The 12571-nt window shown below is 36.7% G+C and overlaps 1 protein-coding gene across 3 annotated transcripts in view; it reads left to right on the top strand.

Annotated features, from left to right (window-relative positions):
- Positions 1-12571, top strand: part of TBC1D23 (TBC1 domain family member 23) — a 64329-nt gene that overhangs the window by 30176 nt on the left and 21582 nt on the right. For all 3 annotated transcript variants that reach the window (XM_050782054.1, XM_050782055.1, XM_050782056.1), the window contains 7 exons: positions 325-448; positions 4522-4646; positions 4742-4788; positions 5618-5721; positions 7371-7493; positions 8687-8779; positions 11855-12025. In XM_050782054.1, the coding sequence (XP_050638011.1) occupies positions 325-448; positions 4522-4646; positions 4742-4788; positions 5618-5721; positions 7371-7493; positions 8687-8779; positions 11855-12025 (787 nt within the window). The remainder of the gene's footprint in view (positions 1-324; positions 449-4521; positions 4647-4741; positions 4789-5617; positions 5722-7370; positions 7494-8686; positions 8780-11854; positions 12026-12571) is intronic.

The following is a 12571-nucleotide window of genomic DNA, read 5'->3' as shown; positions in this document are numbered from 1 at the left end:
GAGAAGGAAGGACTCTCCAGATCTCCTTTTGGGATCCCAGCCTTATCAGAATAACCTAAATTTGTTTTCAGTGATCCCTGTAGTTCTCTCACTTGAGTGCTGCCTGGGTTCTGTGAGAATCTCCCTAGAGTGGCTTTAGATCTACTGTTTCTACAACTTTTGTCAAGTCAGGGACATTGAAAAAGGTGTTAGCAAGAGACCTCTGCCTGCTGCTGTCAGGTGGGCTTCCAGTGAATGCTGTGGAGAGTGTAGCAGGAAGACTGGTTACTGATGTGATTATTTCTGATCTATTAATGCAAAAAAATTTTGCTTCTTGTCTTCTAGGGATTGTTCCCAGAAAGGGAGACCATTTCATCTCTTCAGGTTGCTCATCCAATACCATGAGCCTGAGCTTTGTTCTTATCTTGATACAAAGAAAATTACTCCAGACTCCTATGCACTCAACTGGGTAATAAAGTGAAAGTAGGAACATTTAATGAAAAATAGATTTATATAAAGCTATACTTAGGTGGGTTTTTTTTTCAAGGAAGAGAAAGAAAAGTGCTAATTATAGATCATTTTTAAACCAAACGGGTAAAATTATTGGCATTTAAAAATAACTTTTTTTGCTCTTCAGTTGTGTTCAGATTATTTGATATGAAGTTTACTTTTATTGTTTTACATGTATTTGTAAATGTAACTAATATTACAACTAATTACAAGTAAATATTACAACTACTTACATATATGTAATAAATATGAATATATACATGTAATATATGATACATATATCCATTCAATTGAGAACTTTGTTTAAATTGTTGATGGTGTGTATAAGAATTGGTATACAGTCACGAGGAAAATAACTTAAGGTTATCAAGTGGTTAATATAAAAGAATATAAAGTATAACTCAGCACTCTATCATTCTGTATTTGTATTTTCAATGGGAAGTCTTACTTTAGGTCAGTGGTCCTCAAAACTTTTGGTGTCAGGACCCTTTACACTCTTAAAATTTGTTGATAATCCATATGGATTATGTTGAGAAGAAGTTAAAACTAGACTAGGCGCAGTGGCTCACGCCTGTAATACCAGCACTTTGGGAGGCTAAGGAAGGCGGTCACTTGACTTCAGAAGCTTGAGACCAGCCTGGCCAACATGGCGAAACCCCAACTCTACTAAAAATACAAAAATTAGTCGGATGTGGTGGCGTGTGCCTGTATTCCCAGCTACTCGGGAGGTTGAGGCAGGAGAATCACTTGAATCCGGGAGGCGGAGCTTGTAGTGAGCCGAGATCGTACCATTGCACTCTAGCTTGAGCAAAAGAGTAAGACTCTGTCTCAAAAAAAAAAAAAAAAAAAAAAAAAAAAATTTAAGGAATTTTAAATGTTTATTAATTTATTTAAAAGTAATTATAAATTTATTACATGTTGATATAAATAGCCTTTTTAAAAATAAAAAACAACTATTTTCCAAAAGAAAATAGAGTAGTGGCATTGTTTTATATTTTTGCAAATCTCATTAATGTTTGGCTACATCAAAGATGGATTATCATATCTGCTTTTTTTTTTTTTTCTGCTTTTTTTTTTTTTTTTTTTTTTTTGAGATGGAGTTTTGCTCTTGTCGCCCAGGCTGGAGTGCAGTGGCACGATCTTGGCTCACTGCAACCTCCACCTCCCGGGTTCAAGCAATTCGTCTGCCTCAGCCTCCCAAGTAGTTTGGATTACAGGTGCCCGCCATCATGTCCGGCTAATTTTTGTAATTTTAGTAGAAAGAGGGTTTCACCATGATGGCCAGGCTGGTCTCAAACTCCTAACCTCAGGTGATCCGCTTGCTTCAGCCTCCCAAAGTGCTGGGATTACAGGCATGAGGCCACCACACCTGGCCCATATCTGCTTCTTTATTCAATCTGTGTTAATATCACATATCATGTAGCCATTGGAAAATTCTATTGTTCATTTTTGAGGGAATAAATATGAAAAAGGCAGGTAAATTCTACATATTTTTGTAACAATAGTTTTGACCTTACAGATCCTTTGTAAAGAATCCTGGGGACTTCTAGGAGGTCCCGAGACCACACTTTGAGAACTGCTCTTCTGGTTAACTTGAAGATCTTTCTAAAACAATGATTGGGTGCTAGGAGACTATATATTCATATTGTTTTATTATGTATTGCTTAACTTTTCTTCAGGAAGAATCCCATTTCTTCCGGTTATTAACTGTGTGATCTAAGACAGCCTCTGAGCTTCAATTCCTCATCTGCAAAGTGGAAATAATAATAGTACTGTACCTACTTCAGAGGATGATAGGATGAGTTAACAATCAGGAAATGGGTAATTGGAGAATTCTAACTGGTTTCACTTCTGGGCTCATTAAATCTCAAACCTCAGTAGCCTGTTCTTTAATTCCCTCTTGGCCACAGTCTTGTCACTTTTTTTTTTTTGTTTTTTTTTTTTTTTTTTTTTTTTTTGAGACGAGGTCTTGCTCTGGTCTCTCAGTCTGCAGTGCAGTGGCACAGTCTTGGCTCACTGCAAGCTCCACCTCCCGGGCTCAAGTGATTCTCCCACCTCAGCCTCCTGAGTAGCTGGGACTACAGGCATGTGCCACCATGCTTGGCTAATGTTTTAATTTTTTTGTAGAGACAGGGTCTCACTGTATTGCCTGAGCTGATCTCGATCTCCTGGGCTCAAGCAATCCTCCTGCCCAGGCCCCAAAGTGCTGGGATTACAGGTGTGAGCCAAGCCTAGTCTTACCACTTTGAGTTAAAATGAATAAATACCTATAAAACTGTAGCTTCTCTGAGATTCATATGTTGCCACTGAATCTACTTTTATGTTTAAGAAGTGAACTATTTCTCTTAAGCATTTTAATCATTAATAGTGGTCTCTCTGCCTAGGAAATGCCATTTCTGATGCCAGAGCTCTGAATTAGTGCTGGTAGCTGGAAGTTTGAACTGAGTGGTTTCTCTTCAGCTGATATGCCAGATAGTTTATTCTTGCTACTAGTATCATGTCGATGAAATAGAATTTGTTAAATATCAGGAGATGAAACAATTAAAGAGTAATTCCTAAACCACTGTGAGCAATGCAGTGGTAGCTTTAGTTGAGCTAAGTGAGCTTAAAGATGACTGTATATTGCTATTCTGTTTGTATGTACCTCTTCTAATCTGTGTGTGTAATCGTAATTTTTAAAGCAACCACAAAAAAACATTAGTAGCATTATGTATTTTAAAAGGCTTGTGGTCACGTGTGATGGCAATGACATAGGCTGTGGAGTCTCAGGCTTTTTCCTATTCCCAGCACCACTCACTAGCTCTGTGAGCTTGAGAAAGTAATCCAAGTTCCTCACCTGAAAAAAACGGGCGAGTAATTGAGATCTACTTTCTCACCTGCAAAATGGGAAGAAATGTGTTTACTTTCCAGGCCTGTTGTGAGAATTTAAGTAAGAGATATTTTTAATGACATGTGATAATAGTTTAGTATTAGTTTAGTATTGCACAAAGAGTGCACTAAATATATGTGTTCCCATTAATTCTCTTTAGCCATTAAAAATGTTTTAAATTTAAACCTGTAGAGGAATTATTTCTGTATATAATGAAAGTTGAATGATCTAAAAATATTACTTCATGCAACTTAAAACACAATTGGGTTGTAGAGATGCTTATAAATTAACAACTCTTAGCTCCTGAGATATATCGAAGGATATGAATGTTGTTTATTTTATTTATTTATTTTTTGAGACAGAGTCTCACTCTGTCACCCAGGCTGGAGTGCAGTGGTGAGATCTCGTGTCACTGCAACCTCTGCCTCCCAGGTTCAAGTGATTCTCCTGCCTCAGCCTCCCGAGTAGTTGGGACTACAAACACGCACCACCATGCCTGGCTAATTTTCGTATTTTTAGTAGAGACGGGGTTTCACTATGTTGGCCAGGTTGGTCTCAAATTCCTGACCTCAGGTCATCCACCCACCTCACCCTCCTGAAATGCTGGGATTATAGGCGTGAGCCACTGTGCCCAGCCTAATCTCTTTCAAGTGATGTACAAGTGAGCTTTGGGAGCAATTCATATTTATATTATGATTAGAGTTTTATTAGCTGCTCTTAAATTACCATGTTTGATCCTCACAATTACCTTGTAATTTAAATACTGTGCTGTTATTATATTGTAATTATTTTAGTTACTCTTATGGAGCTCAGACCATAATTATGTTAGTTATGCTATGGCAAAGATATGTGCTGGTTACTTTAGGTATTCTTTTCACAATAGTAGTAGAAGATGGGTAGCAGTATTCCTCTTTTTTACAGAAGTAAAAATGGAAGCTTTAAAGAGGTTGACATGTCCTAAGTCACACAGTTAATAAGTGGCTCCATTGTCCCTTGAATTCACATGTTTTGCCTTTGGATTTCATACACTAAGATTAAGGTACGCATTAAATATCAGGTGCAGATAATTTGATGTAATGTTTCTTATTCATTTGCTTTAATACTTTTAAGAGAACAAGTCACCTCCAGTGGTTTATGTCTCTCATTTCATTTCCTGATTACAGCTTGGAAGTCTTTTTGCATGTTACTGTTCCATTGAAGTCACTCAGGCAATATGGGATGGATATCTACAACAAGCAGATCCATTTTTTATTTATTTCTTAATGTTAATTATCCTTGTTAATGCAAAGTAAGTATCTGGTTGGTTAGTTGTTTTTTTTTCCCCCCTTTTCTCAGGGTGCTCTGTTAATATTTAACTCAAATTGATTTGATTCCCTTTTACAGAGAAGTTATTTTAACACAAGAGTCAGACAGCAAAGAAGAAGTTATCCGTAAGTATCATTTAATGTAGCGAAAACATTTTGGGTCTCCTTATCTGTGTAAGTTACTCAGTTTCCTCATTCATAAATTTAGGAGATTAGAAGAGCTCTGAGGCTCCATTCAACTCTCAAATTATATAAACACTCTCCAGGTACAGACCTTGAAGACGATTTTCCTTTATTTTGCCATCTTCATTCATTCCTTCATATTTGTTCACTCTTTCATTGCTTTCCATATACTATTCCTTTGGTTTCACTGTTCAAATAGATCGCCCTCCTCTGTTCCTCTCTACCCATCCATAATTTACCTTTCAATACTCAGTTTATATGATATTTCAATTGTGAAACTTTGGTTCTCCTTTTGGGTTCTCCCCACCATATTCCCCACATGGAGATAGTTACTTCCTCTCTATATTGCCTGTCACTTTGTGCTATCTGTATAGTAATGTTTATCTTATTACATTATAATGATTTATTTTTATTTTTTTCATACAAGACAAAGTTCTTTTAAGTCAGTAACTATTTCTTAGATATTTTGTATGTTCAGGGGCCCTGGCACTTCTTCATATATGTTTGTTAAATAAATCATAGAATTCTAATTAAGGTTAATGAATTTGATTTGATTGCCTGACACCATCCTTCACTAACAAGAGATTTACATTAACAGTTTCAGCTCACTTGGAGAAATCCACTTTTCCACAAGACATTGTAAAAGCACCACTGTTGAGACTCTATTTGCATAGTATTTATGATGAAGATATTTCAGCTCTGATACATAAACAATTTTAATGTTTGCATTTTTCACAAACTACTAAATATTATGTCTATAATCATGTTTCAGAGTTCTTGCAAAATACTCCATCCAGTCTGAATATAGAAGATATAGAAGACCTTTTCTCTCTGGCTCAGTATTATTGCAGCAAAACACCAGCTTCTTTTAGGAAGGTATGAGACAAGAAATGATCAACTATTTTGCATTTCACATTTTGTACATTGTTTAATTACTTTGTATTCACTTTAGTTAAAATACTCTAGGTTGTCAATTTTTTCTGTTTCTTTATGTGTTGTAGTTTTGTGTGGGTTTTTTTTTTCCTCTCCATAAAGACCCTCCCTAGTGGAGGAAGAGACTAGTTAAAAAGACAGTAGAAAGCATCTTACCTCTCTTCTGATTATTGTTATTTCTGATCATAAGAAAATTGACTGTGAGATATTTGCTAAATTAGTGTTTTCTTGACTTTAAAAATTATATTACAGGGCTGGGCATGGTGGCTCACGCCTGTAATCCCAGCACTTTGGGAGGCCAAGGCAGCCGGATCACAAGGTCAGGAGATCGAGACCATCCTGGCTAACACGGTGAAACCCTGTCTTTACTAAAAATACAAAAAATTAGCCAGGTGTGGTGGCAGGCGCCTGTAGTCCCAGCTACTTGGGAGGCTAAGGCAGGAGAATGGCGTGAACCTGGAAGGTGGAACTTACAGTGAGCCGAGATCACGCCATTGCACTCCAGCCTGGGTGACAGAGCGAAGACGCTGTCTCAAAAAAAAAAAGCAAAAAATTCTATTACAGTAGTAATCCAGTGGAGGAGGTAGAGTTATGCCACTTTTCTCTGGAGTGCAGGTTGGTACAGTGTTAGTGATGCAGAGCTGTCTTATAATGAAAGGTCATTTAGGCCCCATAAAGACTTAGACCCTTAGACCAGACAGGTGCTTAATAAAGGACACCAGATTAGAAGTGTGAGTGATGTGAACTCCTGAAAAATGAAACTCTAAGAAGCAAAAGCTAATAGTGGAAGAGGCACAAGTTTTTAAAGCCAGCAGGTTTGTATGTGACTTCAGGTGCCCATGAGAGCATTATTGTCTTTTTTTTTTAAAGCATTCTGCCATAATAATTTCTAGTTGGTACTCGTCATGTCACTGAAGTGTCAAGATAAAGTTAAATTATGTTTAGTACACTGTGTTTTAGAAAGCAGGTAAAGGAAACCTTTTATGATCATTTTCCCTTAAAAATAACTAATTTTAAAAGACTTATTTCTAGGGACCAATTTCAACTATTTTAATAATTTTCTTATATAGAACTCTTCAGTTCCTAACAATGCTGGATAAGTCAGATGGTAGGACAGTAGTTTAAAATACTGAATGAAAAAGACGTCTTATTTTTTTTCTCTTTCAAGAGCTGCACCTTTTATTCTTCAGACATAGTGAATGTGCACTAGCAGTTGTGAATTAGAGCAGGCTGTGGATCAGTATTTTAACTCATTTATGCAGTCGATTTCTGCCACATATTTGCTTTTATTAAGATATGAAAAATTGTAAGTAACTATTTTTAAAATTCAATATTAACTACAGGTGGTAGTATAGAAAATAGCTATTTAGAATGTGTTTTTTTTTCTTAGTCTTTCATTTTGTGTGAACACTAACAGGGACTTTATGTGACTTTTTTGCAGTTCTTAGCATATAAAATTTGAGATTAGTATTAGGTTTTAAAAATCACAACTCAAGAATATTATAATTTTACCTGTTGTGGTTTAATTAGAATATTTTTAGGAAGAAATTTCGATTTTTTTTCATAATGTTTAAAAATTTCCCCTCAAACAGGATAATCACCATCTCTTTGGTAGTACTTTGTTGGGAATTAAGGATGATGATGCAGATCTGAGTCAGGCTCTTTGTCTGGCCATCTCAGTGTCAGAGATCCTTCAAGCGAATCAGCTACAAGGGGTAAGTAAAGGAAACCCAGTTTGTTAGGGGACTGTTCATTTTAAATACAAGGAACCAACTTCCTCCCTGTTCAGTGATTCCCACAAAATCAATTTACTGCAACAAGGTGGCTCTTTTGGCTTTTTGAATGATTGTGTTAAATGTTATGTTCAGAGGGTCATTTTAAAACTTGTCAGCTTGTGTGTTGTTTTAATTGTCTACAATTAATTATTGTTGACATTCTTGACACCAGTTTTTGTAAATCGACATATCTTTTTTCATATTTCAGTAGAGCGACTGAATGTGGCATTGTATAAAATACTTAAAAGGGTGAATTTAGCATTTAACAGTTTCTGGTAGTTTACAGCTAATTGAATTACATGGTTTAGTTCGATACAACTTACAGCAAACGAGAATTGTGAAAATGTAATTTTCTGCATGAAAATCTAGTAAGTCAGTTTGACTGATGATGGTTTTTAATATATAGTCTTTATTACTAGTAGTGCAACAGTTAACTGTGGTTGTATTTGGAAGGTGTAGTGTATTTCCAAGATTGAGGGCAGGAAAGGAATGGACGTGGAAAGATATCCTTTTATGGTAGATCTTTCTTAGTTGGATTTCTTACTGTATCTGTGCTGGTTATTAAGAATTTTCAAAATACAAGCATCTCGCTTTTTACTTATTCAGACTAATATTAAAAAACAAATGAAAACATGTTATCCAGTTTAAAGAGACCCACATGAACTTCTCTAGTTAAAGCTGGTATTTCAGAACATTCTCCCTTCATCCCACCCACACGAAATAGATGTTTAGTTCTTATGTGAATTGAGCTGTTGATAAATTTGCAGATTTATTTGCAAAAAAGGAAAGCATATCTAAAGTTATGTTTATAACTATGTAGTGTTTACATGGTACATTGTCAAATTCCAGTATAATTAGTTTTATAGCTCAAACAGGCATTCTCCTTCTATGTATTTTAAGACTTTCCAGTAAAGAACAACATCTAAAAAAGAAAAATGTTTTAACTGTTAAAAACAAATAAAAGTATTTAGGACCTTCAGGTTATTTTCTATACTAACTAGGTCCTCCTAATTCCATGTGAGATCCATGTTTTCATAAACTTATTCCCTTCCTTTGGTTAGCTGTGAATATTATATTGTGCAATGTGAACCTCATGGGAAATTCCTATATATCAAATGTTGTTTCCCTTTTAGGAAGGAGTCCGGTTCTTTGTGGTGGATTGCCGTCCTGCAGAGCAATATAATGCTGGGCATTTAGCAACTGCTTTCCACTTAGATTCAGATCTGGTTAGTATAAATGCTGATTAATTATTCTTAAAGTAACTTTTTTTCCTTTAGTTCATAAATAAATGTATAGGTCCCAGACTGGGGAATTTTTTCTTTCTGTTTAAGAAGGCAGTCTCTGCCCTTACAAGAAAAGTGTTGCTGTCAGGTTTCCTTTTCACCCACATATGCTTTTGTGTTGTTTGTTTGTTTGTTTGTTTGTTTGTTTCGCTCTTGTTGCCCAGGCAGGAGTACAATGGTGCGATCTCGGCTCACTGCAACCTCTGCTTCCTGGGTTCAAGCTATTCTCCTGCCTCACCCTCCTGAGTAGCTGGGATTACAGGCACCCACCACCACGCCCGGCTAATTTTTTGTATTTGTAGTAGAGAGGGGCTTTCGCCATGTTGGCCAGTCTGGTCTCAAACTCCTGACCTCAGACTCCTGACTCCCCCCCACATGAGCCTCCCAAAGTGTTGGGATTATAGGCGTGAGCCACTACGTCCGGCCCAGATACCCTTTTGGCATCATAAAGAGTAGCTGAAACAATGCTCACTATGGCTTACTATTGCTTACCATTGTTATGTCAGTAAATTCTGAATTTAGTTTGAGCTACATAGTAGAGCACTTAGCATAGTGCACTGCACGTACTAAGGATTCTTCAGATATCAGCTCTCACTGTAATTGAGTAAGAATTCTGTAGGCTTTATAGTGTGAACCATTTTTAATCATGAGTATACATATAATAAACTAATATTTAATAACGATAGTATCTGGCTTATAAGTACTTAGTTATTAAAACTACTATCCTAGGTCATTTAATTTGAAGAATGGTAAAGTAAATAATTGTCAGAGATGTATAGAGCCGTTGGTAAAATTGAGGCTAACGTCATTTAAGCCATTCTGGGATCATTAAAGCCTCAGGGATGGGGAACACAGGAGTGGGATGAGAAATCTCTTAGCTAAATATTAAGTCTACCTTTCCCCTTGCTAACTTGTCTTAAAAATTTAATGCTAAGACTGAAAGGGTGTGTGAAAGGGCCTAGGTAATATTGAGAGAAAACTAACATAAGAAATCAGAGTTTTGGATATTGTGAGAAAGGCCATCTTAGCTCATCCATATTCTATAGTTGAACTCTGTACCCTTCTCTTCCCTTGATTCCTCTGTCGTTCCTATTTTAACAGTTTACTCAGGTGATTCATGAATACTTAAATTAATTTTTTTTTTTTTTTTTTGAGACAGAGTTTCTACTCTGCCACTCAGGCTGGAGTGCAGTGGTGTGATCTTGGCTCACTGCAACCTCAGCCTCCCAGGTTCTGGCGATTCTCCGGCCTCAGCCTCCCGAGTAGCTGGGACTGCAGGTGTGTGCCACCACATCTGGCTAATTTTTTTGTTTCTAGTAGAGGAGGGGGTTCATGTTGGCCAGGCTGGTCTCGAACTCCCAGCTTCAAGTAATCTGCCCACCTCGGCCTCCCAAAGTGCAGGGATTACAGGCATGAGCCACCATGCCAGGCTTGAATTTTTAAAAAATTTTAAAGAATATTATCAACTTACTTAATCTTGCAGACTTTTAATATCTATTTACATATTTCTTATTTTGCCACTTGATTTTTAACATAACAGTTTCTAAGAGATCTTTTGATATAAATACATTCTTTCTAATGATGCATAGTCCATGGTACGTGTAGGTATACTATAATTTATTGCCTGATTGATGTATATGTGGGTTATTTTTTGTTTTCTTGTAATAATGCTGCAGTTATACATTTTGTACTTATGCAAATATTTCTGTAAAATAGATTCTTAAAATTAAAATTGTTTTGTTGAGGTGTGTGGATATATACATTTTACTAGAGACCACCATATTGCCCTTTAAAAGGGTGGAACCCAGCTACTCTGGAGGCTGAGTTAGGAGAACTGCTTGAACCTGGGAGGCAGAGGTTGCGGTGAGCTGAGATCGCGCCACTGCACTCCAGCCTGGGTGACTGAGGGAGATTCTGTCTCAAAAAAAAAAAAAAAAAAAAAAAGATGGAACCGGCCAGGCGTGGTGGCTCAAGCCTGTAATCCCAGCACTTTGGGAGGCCAAGATGGGCAGATCACAAGGTCAGGAGATCGAGACCATCCTGGCTAACACGGTAAAACCCCGTCTCTACTAAAAAAATACAAAAAAACTAGCCGGGCGAGGTGGCGGGCACCTGTAGTCCCAGCTACTCGGGAGGCTGAGGCAGGAGAATGGCGTGAACCCGGGAGGCAGAGCTTGCAGTGAGCTGAGATCCGGCCACTGCATTCCAGCCTGGGCGACAGAGCGAGACTCCGTCTCAAAAAAAAAAAAAGGTGAAACCTTCTTATGTTTCAGAACTGTAAATGAGAATGCCATTGGTATTATTGGACATTATCAGTCTTTTCTCATCTTACCAGAGTGATGAGTGAAAAATAGTTGTAATTACCAATGAGGTTGAACATTATTTTTTGTGAGTGTGCTGTTTATATTTGCTTTTGTTTTTTACAAATTGCTTTTCTATGTGGTCTGTCCATTTTTCTGTTTTTCACCATACTTTTTGTGTATCTCCATTAAAACAGTTTTTAAACATCTTTGTAGTCATTGTCATACTTGTTTCCTTGAGGGTAAGAAATGAATATTTCATCTTTGTGTCTCCATTACCTGGAATAGTGCCGATAAACAAATGCCTTCTGTTATTTCTGACTATGCTCTAAGAAATACATGGCTTACCATCTAAGGGGAAACTGAAAAATAGAGCTTGTTTTGATCTATAGTTTTATACTCTTTCTGTCTTGATACCTAAGGACACAGTTGCTACTTGTTATGTAAGAAAAAACAGGAACAAAACAGGTTTTCTGTAGTAGAGAAGTATTTTCTTTGCGTCAATCTTTGTGTGAATGTTCAATTTTTGTTCTATTGTATTATAGGTACATTTATAAATATTTCTCTTATCCCAGGGGTTTTATTTATGAGTCTTTTTTTCCCTTCATTTTCGTTGTGGCTCTTTAAATATTGGGGTTTTTCCTAAAAAAATTTCAAATTTACAAATATATGTGAAACACAGGCTTGTCAAGTTTTTAACTTTAAAAAAATTGTCTAGATGCTCCAGAATCCATCTGAGTTTGCACAGTCAGTAAAATCCTTGCTGGAAGCGCAGAAGCAATCCATTGAGTCTGGCTCCATAGCTGGTGGGGAGCACCTCTGTTTTATGGGCAGTGGCAGGGAGGAAGAAGACATGTATATGAACATGGTCCTGGCACACTTTTTACAGGTATGCTGACATAAATTATTTCAGTTTTGTTTGGTTAATGTTATCACCTTTAAAAAATTTGCATAGATAACTTTTTGCTTGTCAGATTTATCTGTATTTTTCTTGGTTTTGTGACTTGTTAAGGTCTTCTCCAGATTTTTCTCATATGCTTATATGATTTTTTTTTAATGTTTAACTCAAACCATCTGGAATTTATTTTGTGTAAGAAGTAAGGTAGGAATTAAAAATTTCTCCAAATAGCTTACAAATTGTACAATTTGAAATACCACCTTATTAATATACTGAGTTCCTCTATGCATCAAGATCTATTTCTGGATTATTATGTTACATTGATCTTTTATTGTTTTCTGTTTATTATTGTTTTTTTGAGCTGGAGTCTTCCTCTGTCGCCTACGCTGCAGTGCAGTGCGTGATCTTGACTCACTGCAACTTCCGCATCCCTGATTCAAACAATTCTCCCTTCGCCTCTCGAGTAGCTGGACTACAGGCATGCACCACCACACTTGACTAGTTTTTGTTTTTGTAGTAGAGACGGGGTTTCACTAT

This window comes from Macaca thibetana, chromosome 2 (genome assembly GCF_024542745.1).
Source record: "Macaca thibetana thibetana isolate TM-01 chromosome 2, ASM2454274v1, whole genome shotgun sequence".
NCBI classification, from domain to species: domain Eukaryota; kingdom Metazoa; phylum Chordata; class Mammalia; order Primates; family Cercopithecidae; genus Macaca; species Macaca thibetana.
The sequence above is the reverse complement of the archived record's forward strand: the minus strand, read 5'-3'. Positions and strand labels throughout refer to the sequence as shown.